The following is a 16,360-nucleotide window of genomic DNA, read 5'->3' as shown; positions in this document are numbered from 1 at the left end:
TGTCGTTGGGAAAAAGTGGTGAGACGGTCCAGCAGGGCTCCACCGGTGGTGGTGTTGTGGCAGGTTGGCTCAGCTTCTCCCTCGTCGGATTCTTAGGTCCTGTGGCGACTTCTGAAGTTCCAGTCCCCAAAACCCTGCTTTTATGCAGCAAACCCCCATTCACTCAGCCTAGCTGTCACTCAAACATGCTAAGTGGTGAGCCGGCCGGCTCACCACTTGGGCCAATCAGGACGGAGTGCGACTTCAGTTGCCTAGGCAACTCAGTCCAGGGTGCCCAAATTCCCCTCCACCCCTCCTAAGTACCCCAGACATAGTGGCACCACTTTGGAGGGCTTCTGTGGAGAAGCCCGCCAAAAAGTGGAACAAAGGGCTCGACTTGGGTTGGAGTCACAGAAGAGAACACAAACGCCATTTTAGAATCAAGTTTTGGCAAAAAATACCAACCGGAGAATTAATATTAATTAAATAAACCGGCGGTATGTTCGAGGCTACCGTAAATAATTAAATAAAGGTAGTAACCTAAAACAATGGGAAATCCCATAGGAAAATATTTGCGGTTGAATATAAAAAGTAGTATCCCCTGCCACCAGCCAAAACTCGATCAGGGGGGGCGGAGGCGTGCCCCCTCGACTAACAGACCCTGGGGCAATCGAATTGCCCCAGCCAGTACGTCCACAATATGATGGTTGGTACTGGTTCTGTTCAGAATTTAAGACTAGTAAAGTCAATGGTGACTTTACATGCCCTGGGAGACAGTAGTCAGTCCCAGGGTATGGAGTCTCTACTGTGGGGTCACTATGACACCCCTGTGTTACTGCACTGAGGGTGCTGTGTAACACATATCACAAAAACGCATGAAACCCTATGGAGTAAAAGACCCCATAGCCAATTAAACACATCTAGATTCAAAGAAACACACTCAAATCATGCCCAAGAGTGAGGGTAAAAGAGTCTCACTCTTGGCAGGAGAAAAAAATAAACCCCAAAAATCCAGCAAAGCTGCTGGGGGACTCACTAGGTTAGGAAATTCAGCCTAAACAGAGAATTCTCCCTAACAGGCGGTCCAGAAATAACAGTGGCGGCAGGTTTACCGCCACTGTTATTTCCTGACCGCCCGACCTGTAATGAGGCCCTATATATAGATTTGGGATATATAAAGCACTTCGCTCGTGCATGCATAACCATAATATCCTTTCTTGGTAGACACTGTTAAGTTAATTGTTAGATTAAATGCCAATGATTTGTTTCACAGTTCACATGGATGTCATCGTCCATAAATGTATCAAGAACAAATACATTGATAACCAATACATGTTTTGGAGATATTGTGTGCTACCTCAGGGTCTAGAATGATAAGAGTAGCATTAACATTGTTTATTTGATGAATTTTGGTTTGAAATGTTGAAAGAATATAGAAATAAATTAACAAACAAAAATGTAATTCAATAAAATGACAAAATGTTTCTCAGATGGCATTTGTTTATAAAATACATTATTTCAAGTCCCAATGGGCCTCATTACGACTCAGGCGGTAAGGGTTTTACGATGGCGTAAACAGCGCCGACCCTTACCGCCTGAGTACGAGGTCCCTTAGCGCCATGGTGGATTTAACACCTGCTTTTAGCAGGTGTTAAAATCCATGGCGCTAAGGGACCATGGAGTTAATTACGCCACCGTAATTTACGGTGGCGTAATTAACGCCTTCCCCACTCCCATTATGCCCTATGGGGCAAAAATGGGAATGGGGAAGGGTAAATGGGGATTGGGGACTTACCGCCCCGCCAACCTCGGAATGGGGCGGTAAGTCCGCCAACCACCATGGCGTAAACGTAGTTTACGCCATGGTGGTAAAGTCACGGCCCAGGCGGTAACTTACCGCCTGGGTCGTAATGAGGCCCAATGTCATTTAACTTACAATATTTTTAAATATGTAACCATTATATTTACACAGAGCATTAATTAATGAGACCTGTTATTTATCCCGGGTTTACCACCCAGTTGCAGTTCTCCCAATATACACCTATGAGACAAGTGATGGGACAAATATTAGTAATTTATGGTTCATGCCAGATTTCTCCATATAGCATTAATGTGAGTTTATGGCTACTATGCTCATAATCAAAGAACATTTTGGGAACATAAAAATGAATACAGATATTTATATTTGAAAAATGTGTCTGTGATGAAAGGGTTGTATACTTTAATCAATAATTTCATAATGCACACTGGGATTGGTGTTCATTTAATTTTTCACAACACTCACCCTAACACTAATATGAGTGTGTAACCATGAACAATGCAGACTTGTTCGGTCAGCTTCTGAATTTGGTTCTGAGGATAAGATGGCTGAGTCTTCCTTTCTGGAGATAGTTTCCACTCCAATATGAGTGAAGCATCACAGAATGTTAGTAGAGGAAGGGCTGGATCTCAGGGCAGGGAATGTGTATGCATTGTAAGGCGTTGTTTGCATGCCCAATCCTCAACACACAGACATACGTGAAAGGTCTATATATAAGATACTTCTTAAAACATGAATATTCTGCAATTGGCAGCACCAACTCTTCACCTGGACAGTCATACACATTTTATTGGGGCACCCCAGTGACTTCGGGTTTGTAGACATTGTGAAGAGCTTTTCACCAGCCTTCTGCTGTGTCCTTGATCACCTACTTTATGTATTATATATTTATTTCTTATCAAGGCACGAACCTACCCCTTGAAGTATGAGCATACATTTATGGGATCATAGGCCAGACAACCCCAAAAGCACAGCTTCATATATAATTCTCCACATCCATGGTTATTAAAGGAAAACGAGTATGGTGGTGGGAAGACAAGTAACACTACATACATTTAATTTTCTAGCACAGAAAACAAAGTATGACAAATCACCTTCTGGGGCACCAGTGGTCCAGGGATGAATGTCGGTTTCTAAATCATCAATCAGTCCCACACCTCTAGTACACCAGAAGGGATCCAAACAGATTGGAACACAAGTCAATTATAAACCTCCTTTTCCAATTTTGGTAACGTGGACAGAACGGCAGGCTTATCTCCGCAAGGTTGTGGATCATTGGTTAGTTGCAACACAGCGAAAATACAATTATTACCCAATGATAAACGGTACTGTCCAGTCAAGGTTGTAATAAAAATATCTACTTTATTATTACTGCAATAGGCAGTTCTAGCACACTACAAAATACAACCCACACTCTAAAGAAACACAGATGACACACAGTTTCATGAAGGATAGGGATGCACTCTGGATACTGACAGGAGGGTAGCTGGTAAAGTAATTAGGCTTACTTTTCAAGGTTATTTGGTTACAGGACCAAGAAGCAAAGGGTTGTAACTGTATCTAGGCACATTCCGAGAAGGACCAGGGGGGCAGAACCACAATGTGCCTGCTGCTTAAGAGGTTCTTGATGCCCGACAGCATTGAGGCGGTTCTAGGGTGCTTTGCAGCTCTTGAGACAGGGTTTGAGGTGGGAGACAGCTTCGGGTATCAGGCGGCAGGCAGTTCGGCAGGCGAGGCTGGGTGGACAGCTACATGCTGCCTACACGGTGTCTCGGGTCCAAGAATCATTGTCTCTGTAATGGTTGGTGGATCTGGGGCACTGGTTGAGGTGTCTCGGACGGCTCGGACAACTGTGGCATGACAACCGTCAGCGGTGCAGGCGGTTGCAGTTCGAGGACTCAACTGTCTCGAAAACGTCCTTAAAAGATGGACGCTGGTTGATGCTTTTAGAGGCACTCCTCTTAGCTTCTTCGCAGGGCTTGTGTCGTCCTTTCAAGGCAGACGGTCCTTAGTTTAGAAGAGTGTTTGCAGGCAATGGCCTTGTCCTTAGTTCAGATACTCTCCGGCACTCCCACTTAGGAAGCTTGCTGGCAGAACCTAGCAGGGCATGTTGTGTGCTGGCTGGGTACTGGCTCTGGAGCTGCTGGAGGGGTCTTCTGAGTCTGGTATCTCTCGCTGTTCCCTGGGAGATGTTTTGGGGAGGGATCTTGCTTCCCTCATGGAATTCCTGCCCTTTCTTCACTGGCGGAAGATGTAAGGTAGACTGTACCTTCAGCCCAGGTCCAAATGAGTCCCTCTGACTCCTTTCAAAGTCGTTGGATAATCTGCTTAGTGAGGGGTTCACCCCTCTTATAAAGCCAAATGAGTCCTAGCAATTGGTGCAGGCTAAGCCTACCTTAATGAACCTATTCTGGGGTACCCACTAACAACCTTCTGTTATGCATGAGGTCAGGACCAGGGTGATCTGCAACAGGAAATGTAAGGGGTGACAACATATACCTAAGTCCCACCCATCTTCCTGTCTGTTGTAAATCAAAGTGTCTCTCTGGTTAACTGAGCCCTCTGTGACTCTTGATTAAAGCGCAGGTCTCCCTTGAAGTTTGTGACAAGAGCAGACTTCCTGTCTCCCTCAAATAACATACTTCTCCCCTCTCAAAGGGGTCTGCTCTGCAGGGGTTGTCTCTCAGGCAACCTAGCCCTTTCCAGGCTAGCCTCAATTACCTCTCATTAGTATGCACTGCCACCAGCCGGACTAAAAAATAGGAAAGCAGATCCATGGAGCCTTTGATATTTTAATGCAGCTGCCCATGGCTGGAGGAAGGTCTGCCTTCCCCCTTCTGGAGATGCTTTGATGTACCCGTGGCTGTTGCATTCCAGCTGAACATGACAGGGGAAGTCAGTGCCTGCAGGCTGTGCCCTCCCGGAGTACACGTGACTACGCGTATCATGCAGTGAGCAGAGAAAATGTGTGTAGAATGACCACACACATTTTCGGGTGTTGATCTCCCATCATTCATTTTCATTATCAAAAACTAAGAAAAAACAGGCTAGTGCACACTCGCCGTGTGGATCTTTGAATTCCTCACAGAAAGGTTTTCATTTTTTTCTCAACAAAGAGCAGCGATGGAGTGGGGCATAAGACTAATAGAAGTGATTTCTAGAATATAGCAGCATAATATGAAAAAAACTTGTTTGGGGATGTTTCCCTCTTTGCCTTAGGAATCTCAGGTCTCGCTGTGCACAGAGCATGCACCATCAGACAGCAATAGTTTCCTATCAGGTATGTGGGTTTCAGTATTGAATAGCTTTGTAGATTATACAAGCTAATTTAGAAAGATTCTCGAGCAATAACCAATTTAGAGACCCCCCAGGACAGGAGAGACGTGGTCACATTGTTTCTTCGCCATTATCAGACTTGCTGCTCCATGAAATATTGTAATGGGAGTCGCACAGACTTTGGAATCCCCATTAAGCGTGCGTTCCCCCATCAATATGTGCATTTACCATCGCCTGCACAATCAACTGAGATTTATCTGGTGGCAGGAAGGGTTTTTATTTCCCTCAACAGATGGAATTGAAATTCGTCAACCTGTGCCATTTTCTCTACATAAAGCTTAATGTTTAGTTGAGGAGCCAAAATAAAATCCTATGACTTGTCCACTGCTGATGTTTTAGCATTTAAGATAAAGGACTCTCCCAGAAGCTAGAGAACTTTTCAGTGATGTAACTTTGGAATGGAACGGGGCAAATTCAACTCAGGAAGCACATACTCTCAACTAAGTCTGATATCAGGTAACCCTTGACAATGACTCACTTGCTTCCCCTTGAAACGCTGAATACAATGCTAGTTTTGCAAGTATTCCAGGAAAGAGGGGATCTATTTCACGCATGGTTGAATCTACAGAAAAACCTATTGAGCAGTCCTAATGATTACCTTTGTGATAAATGCATAATTGATTTTGAAGGCTTTCCGATTATCAGGCACACATACACTGCATACTTACAGAATGCAACACACAGCCAAAGTCACAAAGTTCATCCGAAACATCCTTTGCTTTGGAAGATGTATAAGCACATCATGGACGAGGGGAGGCTTGGGTCTGTCTGGTGGCTACTGGAGTAGCAGGAGGCAGATCAGCAGCAGTGTGCTGTGCCCCATCGTTTAAATTCAAATCGATTTTGTGGTCAGGTTGGTATTCATTTTCCTCTCCCTCCATCTTGAGTTAGTTGTCCTACATCTTCAGTCATTTTTTGCCATGTTGGTGGCAGTCTTTGTTCAAATCTTTGTGTTCCCTTTGATCAGATATGTGGGCCATCTCTATTTGAAGTACCATTTGATTCAAAGATAAGGATGGGGCACCTGTCAGGGCAGGGTTAACAAGAATCTGGAGTTTGTGGTTTAGGCCGTTCCAGTGACAGGTCTGCGTTATGGGTAGAAGTTGATGTAGCCAATGGGAAGATCCAGGTGGGCTTCTGCTTACTCATTAATCGTCATTCTCATCGCACTTTTCTGCATCTTCCTTTTGAGATTTCATTTTAAAGTCAAATTTTGATGTACTTTTCAGAAGTTTGCTACTTTCGAAATATCCCCAGTAGTGACAACAGTTTCTTTGCACTTAAAGAGGGCACTACATCTCCCTACAGATTTTAAAGCATCTACATTTAAAGACATGGGGCCTCATTACGACTCAGGCGGTAAGGGGTTTACGGCAGCGTAAACAGCGCCGACCCTTACCGCCTGATTCCGAGGTCCCTTAGCGCCATGGCGGATTTAACACCTGCTTTTAGCAGGTGTTAAAATCCATGGCGCTAAGGGACCATGTTGTTAATTACGCCACCGTAATGTACGGTGGCGTAATTAACGCCTTCCCCACTCCCATTATGCCCTATGGGGCAAAAATGGAAATGGGGAAGGGTAAATGGGGATTGGGGACTTACCGCCCCGCCGACCTCGGAATGGGGCGGTAAGTCCGCCAACCACCATGGCGTAAACATAGTTTACGCCATGGTGGTAAAGGTACGACCCAGGCGGTAACTTACCGCCTGGGTCGTAATGAGGCCCATGGTTAGAATGCTTGCATCATCTAGCAAGATGTATAGCCCATTTCTAATGAGAGTGGTAAATGTTGCATATTCAATCTTGAAGAAAACTGACCATCTGTGTGTTCTTGAATCTAGGCGCACTGGTGTTCGGAGAACCAATAACTGCAAGTCTTGGAACAGATGGAACACACTATTGGAGTAAAAACTGGGCCAAGGCAGCCGCATTTGTGACCTCACCACCTCTGAGTCCTGACCCCACCACACCAGATCACCTGAACTCTCTCTTGGCATGGTAGGACACATCACTCTTCTCCATTGTCTACTCAAAGAATGACAACTCTTCATACACCATAACTTGAATCATTATGTATGGGCATAAGAGATTATGGCAGAATGATTAACAGGGGCCTATTGGTATCCCTACAACAGTGGAATATAAAGGTGGATTTCAGGTAAGGTGTCTCTTAATGCTCACCATTAAGGAATGTGTGTCCTCCTTGAAGAAGTTGACCTCGATGTCCTCCGTCTAACTGAGATATGGTACATGGCCATCTCTGTCATGAGCTTTGACACTCTTCTCCCTGACGGCTACAAGATCCTCTCTGCGCCCAGGTCCAATCGTTCTGGTGTTCTGGTGGGGGTGTAGCCCTGATCTTCCCTGATTGGATTACTGCCTCTGAAATTCCTACGTAGCTGTACTCCTCTTTCGAATGCCTCATCTGTAGGCTCTCTCTCTCTCTCCTAGCCATTCCCTTACTGTGGCTACCATCTGTCAGCCACCTGGTCAGATCTCCTCCTTTCTCTCGGAGTGGGCAGACCTCTCCTCTTCCCTCCTGGTCTCGACCACTCAACTCCTCCTTCTTGGAGACATAACATCCAACTGGAAGCTTTGTGTCCCTCCTCTGGGCTCTTTTGTGACCTCTGTAATTCTGTCTCACTCACTATCCTCCCCTCTGGCATGACTCACTCTGCAGGGCACACTCTGAATGTTCTGATCTCTACAGACCTTCCCATTTCAATCCCTCTCACCACTCCTCTCTCCTGGAGTGATCACTTTCTCCTTTCCTTCCAGCTCATTCTCTCCACACCTCAGGCCAAGCCAACTACAGCACTGCCACCTGCATTCTCGGTTATCCGACCCATGGAGCGTGTGCCAGTTGAGGCTTTCGCCGCCACTTTCTCAAACCTCCCTCCCCCTTTGGCTGAATCACACCATGACACAGCCCTTTCTATGCTCCATTCTGCTATATCTGATACTCTTGATGTTCTTGCCCCTGTCATGAGGATCCGTTTGAAGCCCAAAGCCAAATGAAACTCCTGGTACGACTCGGACCTCATCACCCTTAAACACAAATGCAGGGTGGCTGAGAGGAAATGGTGTGCTTCCTGTACATCCTCTGACAAACTCACCTGCCACCTGCTCCAAAAGCAAAACCGTCTCTCTGTCCGCACCAAGAAGAGAGCCCTCATCCAAGCCCGCGTCTGTGCGGCATCCAAAAACTCGGCCAAACTCTTTAAGATCTGCAAGGAGCTAGCTGATCCAGCTGCAATCTCTACCTCTCCTACCTCTCCTGACCCCTCCCATACCCTCTGCACGGCCCTGGCTTCTCATTTCCTCTCTAAAACTCAGGACATCCTGTTGTCTCTCTTTTACTCTCCTCCTCCACTCTCTACTCCCCACTCTTCCTCTGGCCCTTCTGTGGCCACCCCTCCTTCCCTCTCTAACTTTGACTCCAATACCCCCTATGTCCTCATCCTACTTGATCTCTCTTCTGCCTTTGACACGGTCAACCATGCCATCTGCACAACCGTCTCTTTGATAAATTGGGTGTCACTGATCAGGCCCTGGCCTGGCTGACCTCCTTCCTCTCTGATCGACCCTCCCAGGTCCAACTTGGGTCCTTCCTCTCCTCTATCTCTACCTGTGGTGTTCCCCAGTGGTCTAACCTCTCTCCCTGGCTGTTCGACCAATACCTGCCACTTCTTGCCCACCACTTTACTGCTCTCTGCCCCAACTTTCAGTGGTATGCAGATGACACTCAGCTCATTTTCAGGCTCCCTTCCGCCACCTCTTCTCCTTCGCTCATCTCTGACTGTTTGTCCACTATCCAGGAGTGGTGTGCCGCCAATGATCTCTGCCATAATGCCAGTAAGACTGAGATTCTCCTCATTGGCACACCTGCTCCCTCCTTTCCCCTCGCTCTCTGGCCGGCTTCTCTTGGCCTTCTTCCTTCTCCCACCTGTGAGGCTAAAAACCTTGGGGTCATCTTCAACTCCACACTCTCATTCTCTCCTCACATCTCTGACATCTCTAATAAGTCACACTTAGAGGTATTCTTCCTTTCCTCTCCTTCCCCCAGAAGCTCACTGTCTCCAGAGCTCTGGTTCTCTCTAGGCTGGACTACTGCAACAGCCTGTTTTTAAATCTGCCTCTCCGCCCTCTCCAACTCAGCCAGAACAGGACTGCAAGACTTGTCCTTCGCCTCAAGCCCAGGGATCGTGTCTCTCCAGGACTGAAATCTCTGCACTGGCCTCCAGTGGCTGCGAGTATTAAGTTCAAAACCCTCTACATTGTCCACAAGGCCTTCTGGGGCCTGGGGCATCAATACCTTCAACTCTCACTTCCTAAATATCTTCCTTCTCGAGCTCTTTGCTCATCCGCCTCCAACTCCCCCAGGGTCAGTCCCTTCTCCAAGCAATGAGTTGGTGGTAGATCTCTTTCTTCAGCTGGGACCTCCTTGCCTCCCTGAAACGTGAGGAGAACCATCTCTGGTTCCGGAAGCACCTCAAGACATTCCTCTTTGCTTCTGCTTTCTCTCCTGCTCTCCCCTGCTGAGCTCCTAGCTGAAACTGCATTGGTCTCCTGTCTACCCTCTGATATCGGGCCCATGTCCCTTGCCCTACCATCTGCACACATGCACTGTCTCCTAGGCAACCCCTGCACTTTGGGGCTGTTTCTGTATCCCTACAGTCCCCACCAGCTCCTGACACTTGATGTCTGCACTTACCCCTGCACTTGCCACTAGCTAGCCGCACTTTTTACCAATTGTTTTATTTATTTTATTTACTACTGTTGATCCTATGTACTGCACTACGCCCACCCCAAACCCTTTGAACGTTTCCGTTCACCCCTCCCCTGCACTTGCGCAATCTCAATGTCACCTGGACTAGTAAGATCGTTGTCTCTGTCTTCCCTCTGTTCCCCCTCCTTTGCCTTCTCGCACCTTCAAACACTAGTGTATAGGCACGTTATAAATGCAATATCATATCATACCCACTTTGTTGGAAGACTGATCCCATACCCACACCACACCCTCGGGGCTAGGGCGGTCATTCATATCTAGGTGTTATGTTAGGGGGACGCCCAATGCACAAATATTCAAGGCGGCTCTGCTGGTGGACAAAGCCCTCCTTCTACATTTGGGCCCCCTCTGTGAATCAGGGACCGGCATGCAGTCTTTGCTGTCAAAAGGTTTGCTTCCAGAGGGTTGTGAATTGGAGTGGAGGAGGGTGGGGGGCATGCAAGTATCAATTCTGCAATCCCACTTGTATTCCATGTTTACATGAACCATCGGTAACTTCATTATTGCAGGGGAGGAAGGATAGCTCAAGGGAAACTCATTGGTCTTGGAAGCAAGACAACGCAGTGCAACACAGGTTCGAATCCCGATCCTGCGCTTAGAAACCACTCATTGGTATTGAATGCATTATAAAAGAACAATTATAATTTCATGTCAAAATATTCCAGTACTCTGGTTTACACTTTGAGACACATCAGATCTATATGAACACCCTATTATAAGTATGTCCTCGCTTTTAAGCTTAAAGTTCGAATTTGGGGGCGGAGGGCAGTAAGTAAGGCCCTCCATCGAGTGTCAAGGACGCCATAGCAGGCTGCTTTTTTTGCCCGGCATTCAAGGTTGTGCCCAATTTTCCTACGACAATCCTCTTCCTCCCCAATACTCCAGTTTATCTAAAAGCCAAAATGAGCTCTGCAGGTTGAAGGCCATCTATTTACAGACTCTGATCTTGAGGGGGATTGGTTAGTTCCCCATCATCGCAGTGATTGGAGATATGTGACTTCTGGGACCCTATCAACATCTCTGCAAGTTTCGGGAAGTCCAGAGCATGGCCAAAAGCCATTCTGATGAACGTGGGAAGGCTCGCCTTCAGTCATGTGGCATGTCGCATTGAAATGCTCTGCTGCATGACTGACAGCAGAACCGATCCAAACACGCAGACCAGACTGATTAAGGAAAAAACGACTGGAATGCAATCGTGGGAGGGGTGTTCCACACCCCACAGTGCCCTGGAAGTTATACTTTGTGGGCATATTTGCATGAATCTCATAGTGTGGCCTGCACTATTTGAGTGAGCTAAGCACCTATCCACCTGTGGACATTTCTCACCAAGTGATGTGTGATAAATTCCACCCCATCCATTAAACATATTGGTGCTTGGGTACAATATGGTTAGCCAAGATTGTTTGCAATGTTTTTGTGGTACCAAGCAAGTTACCAGCATGCTTAGGTCAAAATGTGGATTTGTGTAAAACCTAGTGTGAATATTAAGCTTGAATTAAAAGAAGGCATTTAATTTTTTCTTAGTGGGGATCTGCAGGTGACAGGCAGTGGACACTGTTCATACAGCACAGCACAGAAGGCCGTCGGAAAGGATAACTTCACTCTGATTCCAGAGGGAGTCAATGGAATTGAGGAAAGGATGACCATCGTTTGGGACAAGTCTGTGGTAAGTATTCATGTTCCCTACCTAATCAATAACTGCCCATTTATTATGATGACCAGTGAATCCAGAGAGGCAAAGGGGCCTGAAGGCAATTCATGCCAATGGATTAGCTTAAAGCCACCTACAGGAAATACCATTTTATTTTTGCTCAATTAGAATTAAATACGTGTTCACATTATATATTTGCAGTTGTGTTGAAGTATAGCTCTTACCTTTTCTTTCTAGTGTACCTTTACTAATGCACAGCTGTTTGCTAAACCGAGATTTCGCTCGATGAAATGCATTGACAATACTGCAACTGTATTACTCATGCCTGCTTGGATGTGTTTGCCATTGTTACTACTGGAGCCTACTGTTCAACAGAACAGCTGTGCTATACAGTGGTATCCAGTGATTCCATCGAATACAAAGCATTGAATGCAAAAGCATTAAAAATGCATTTTTTAAAGGTAAAGGTTTTAATTTTATTATAATGGGTTTTAAGGGGTAAAAACATGGGGGTTAGGGGGACCCCCCATTAAAAATAAATGCATTTTTTCAATGCATTTTTTCAATGCATTTTTTTCAATGCTTTTGCATTCGATGGTTTTGCATTCGATGCTATCACTATAAACCCTATACAGTCTATCTGCATTCAAACACACACCGTTCCTATCACAGAATACACAGGGCCCAGCTTTAGACAGGCTTGCATCTGGTTTTCTGTGTCACATGCCTTAATATTTGAGGCGTGGCTGCAACTTGAGTCAAGCATTTAGCTGGTCTTTCCCAAACGTAACGCGGCCCTCTCCTACGCAGCCATATGTGGTGATCTGTGAATGGGTGCCCTGTTGACTCACTGGTTCCGAATGGGGATAAAATCAGACGTCCTTCCCCACTCACCTGACCTACAGCTGGAACTCTGAACTTGCACTCTGGAAGGACTGCTGCTCGATGAGGGAACAAATCTCTGCACCAACACCCTTTGGCAATCTGATAAGGCCAAGAGCAAGGACCTTCCTCTCTAAAGAAGACCAGAAAGAAATGTATGTGGCACTCCTTTCCCCTGACCATTGCGGACACCTGTTTCATAGCTCCTTCTTGAAGGGTTTGTCCTCCTGAAACCCCTGACTGTTCCTGAATTGCCAGACACAGAAGTGAGTGCCCCTTCCCTGACAGGACCCTGAAGACTCACTGAGCCAAACTAACCCAAGAATCTTCCTTACAGGACACTGGGTAAGCGCTCTGGTTCCATCTTCCCTTAGTGTCACATAAGAAATGGAATAACCTTAATGTTTATAGATTTCTGGTGCAAACAAGCAGACTTCCTGTGGATCACTCTCCCAGCACTCTGTAAAACTGGTGGGGTGAGTGAATACAGAAAAGTCTCTCAATATTGGTAAAGAAAATCACAAGGTAAAACCCTCAAGTAGATGGTCTGCAGAGCAGCGAGCGGATTTCCAAACCAGCTGTTGTATGCTGTAACAATTCAAGGAAGGGAGCCAGAGCTGATGAACTTAATGGAGGATCAGGCTTGTGGAATCTACCTGGTCACTGGAACGAGCCAGTAGAAGGAGGGAGGCAAGGCGAGGAAAGCAGCAGAAGGAATATAGAAAATGGGCAGGGAGCTGAGGCAAGAATGAAAACAAAAGGAGCACAGCAGGAACACACAGCTACAAAGAGGCAAAAAGCACTGTAGTCTTGCAACAAAGTTCCTGGTTGTGACACGCTGTCAGCAAGTTCCAAAACTCTGTTACAGTGGTGTTGGTGTGTCATCACGCATGACAGGACATCCAGAAAGTCAAAGCCACCATCTTAGTTGGACATATGCTGTACCGCAGCTCACCTGCCACTGTGCCCAGAATGAATGACGTGCAAATGTGGCACTCACCTGGGAGGCTAAAGGAGGCTGTGCTGACTCCATTCCAGTGACATCACTGCCAAACTCTCCTTCCTGGTCCATCTTCTGTGGCTGACCCCTGTCCATTGTCCTTTCTTTGGCTATTCTTCAATATCTACTCTTTGTTGGGACATCACTAACCTGACGCCCAACTCGGAAGCTAGATCCTATGCCTCAGGATGATGTGAGAACCCTTCATCCCCAGAAAATGGTGACTGCATCCGTCTCTCCTTTCTGCTCCTCTAGCTCTGACCCCTGACCTTGGAATCTCCAAATCTCAAATAACAATCCTTATCAAGGCTCTCAGTGTGCCTTCCCCAGAGTCCATGCTGGTTGCTATATAATGTGCACAACAATTGCCTCTGGAAAGTGCCAACTGCATCCTGCAGAACGTAGTGAAGGTTGTCACAAACAGAGAATCCCTGCCATTGGGCACCTCTTCTGATTTCTCTGGAACTTTGTGTAATGGGTATTAGAATTGTGGTGTGAGACACCTCTTGGGCTTCACTGGCTACTATAGCAACACTGGACTATGGTGAGCTGTCTACAGATTGGCCAATCTGTGGACTATATCGGCTTGATTGTTCAGCATGTCACATTGCATGTCTCCAGTAATGTGGAGAACATGAATAGCCATGTTTCCATTACACCCAAAGCAAATGTATGTACTACCAAGAGGCGTGTGCATACATAAATGCTAGAAATGCCCCACTATTTTCTGGGTGGAATTATAGACTATCAACAGTCCCGTGCACACCCTTTTTAATAAATATAGAAAATGTGGAATCGGCATTAACCCCATGAAAGAGTGAATGCTAATCTGCCATTATGTAGGCATATTCTTTTTATTTATTTTATTTATGTGTTTTAGTTCTCAAGGAACTTTTCACTTATGGAAAAACAAAGGGGGTTCTGGGAGTTTCTCTACTACCGGCCTATATCCCGGGTTAGAGTCTCAGCCAGAGTCTTTAGCTCACCATCCTTTCACAGAAGAGACATTTCCACTACATACCAGTCTTTGTCCTGCCCATGGGCGGTCCAGCACCGAAATGCTAGGCAATTATCTTCTGAACAAGAGTACCGACAGCATCCCTAGACACGTGTTTCGGCCTGGTTGGGCCTCGTCAGTGAGGTAGAGATGTGCTTCTCTAAGAACAATGAGCAAGGGTTCCACGCCTGGATTACCCTTGTAACTGGTGAAAACCCAAAATTACTTAATATGCGAAAACAAGGTGGGTTCTGGGAGTTTCTCTACTACCGGGCTATATCCCGGGTTAGAGTCTCAACCACAGTCTTTAGCTCACCATCCTTTCACAAAAGAGAAATTTCCACTACATATCAGTCTTTGTCCTGCCCATGGCAGTGCAGCACCAAAATGCATGGCAATTCTCTTCTGAACAGGAGTACCAACAGCATCCCCAGACACGTGTTTCAGCCTGGTTGGGCCTCGTCAGTGAGGTGGAGCTGTGCCTCTCAAAGAACAGTGAGCAAGGGTTCCACGTCTGGATTACCCTCATAACTTAGGGTGAAAACCCTAAAAGTTACTTAATATGCACAAACAAGGGGGGTTCTAGGAGTTTCTCTACCACCGGCCTATATCCCGGTTTAGAGTCTCAACCAGAGTCTTTAGCTCACCATCCTTTCACAGAAGAGAAATTTCCACTACATATCAGTCTTTGTCCTGCCCATGGGCAGTCCAGCACCGAAATGCATGGCAATTCTCTTCTGAACAAGAGTACCAACAGCATCCCCAGACACATGTTCCGGGATATAGGCCGGTTGTAGAGAAACCCCCAGAACCCCCCTTGTTTTTACTTTTCACATATGTACACAATTTTATCAACAAATCAAAAATGTATGAATTTCATATTGGTGCACATTAAAATCACAGCCTATTAACACATATTCATACAAAGGAGAAATATTTTTTTATTCCAATTTTGCATTTAAGCAATCTTAAAACACTATTAAGCCGCATTTTTATAAAAAAAAACATTTACCTTACAAATCAATGCAGATCTAAAAGTGCTCTCTACAAGAGGCATACTTTTCCAGGGTCTAAGGTTTCTTCATAAAGCGAATAGCAGCTGGAGACCATTTGAAGGATTTGCCTGTGAATATACACTGCCAGACCCAGCCCATATGGGCCGTTCTAAATTCCTTCAAAAGATGTGAGAACTATGTTTCACGCGTCTTTGACAGTTCAGGACAAATTGCCAACAAGTGGTACAGAGTTTCTGTAGCATTCGCCTTTTTACAAAAACAACAGTATCTCAAACTTTGCTCTATTACCTCACGTGCACCCAATATTTCTTTGTGGGAGGCAGATTCAGACAAAAACGTAAGCACTGAGAAAGCCAGTATTGCAACGGACATCTCCTAAGGTAGTAGGGTAAAGTGTTATAGGGTCTGGCGTCTAAAAACAAATTTGTATTCAAATGATACTTCCTCGTCTGGTCAATTGTAGCAATCCAATCCACCTCCCCAACCTCTTCCTTACTTTACGACGGTGCGTTACTAGATAATCCAGTGATGAATCAATGGCAAATAAAATTTCCAAGCAATCAATCAATCAGACAATCCGAGGAATTTGAGTTTAATCCATACTTTAGCAGGTTCCAAATCGAACCGTCTTCCGCGGTACAAATCTTTGGTAGGATATTTAAGTGTTTCCATTTAGTTATTGCTTCTAACAACACCAGACCAAATTCTTACCTTAGGACAGTGGCCGAGGCACTAAGTGCATCTCCAGGACTCTTCTTCAAAAAGCTCCCACAAGCTTACCCCATTGTCCTTTAAGGGCAAAGAATAAAACCTCATGACCATAAGTCATCACTGGGGCAACCTTTTTACAATAAAACTCTCTTACTGGAATTATTGAAAAGGGTCTGAAT

At 45.7% G+C, this 16,360-nt stretch overlaps 1 protein-coding gene across 2 annotated transcripts in view; it reads left to right on the top strand.

Moving 5' to 3' along the window:
- Positions 1-16,360, top strand: part of CRMP1 (collapsin response mediator protein 1) — a 420,289-nt gene that overhangs the window by 314,605 nt on the left and 89,324 nt on the right. For both annotated transcript variants that reach the window (XM_069631976.1, XM_069631977.1), the window contains exons 9-10: positions 6,977-7,133; positions 11,449-11,590. In XM_069631976.1, the coding sequence (XP_069488077.1) occupies positions 6,977-7,133; positions 11,449-11,590 (299 nt within the window). The remainder of the gene's footprint in view (positions 1-6,976; positions 7,134-11,448; positions 11,591-16,360) is intronic.

This window comes from Ambystoma mexicanum, chromosome 6q (genome assembly GCF_040938575.1).
Source record: "Ambystoma mexicanum isolate Mex_15411 chromosome 6q, UKY_AmexF1_1, whole genome shotgun sequence".
Classification (NCBI taxonomy): domain Eukaryota; kingdom Metazoa; phylum Chordata; class Amphibia; order Caudata; family Ambystomatidae; genus Ambystoma; species Ambystoma mexicanum.
This window is presented reverse-complemented; position numbering and strand designations above follow the sequence as displayed.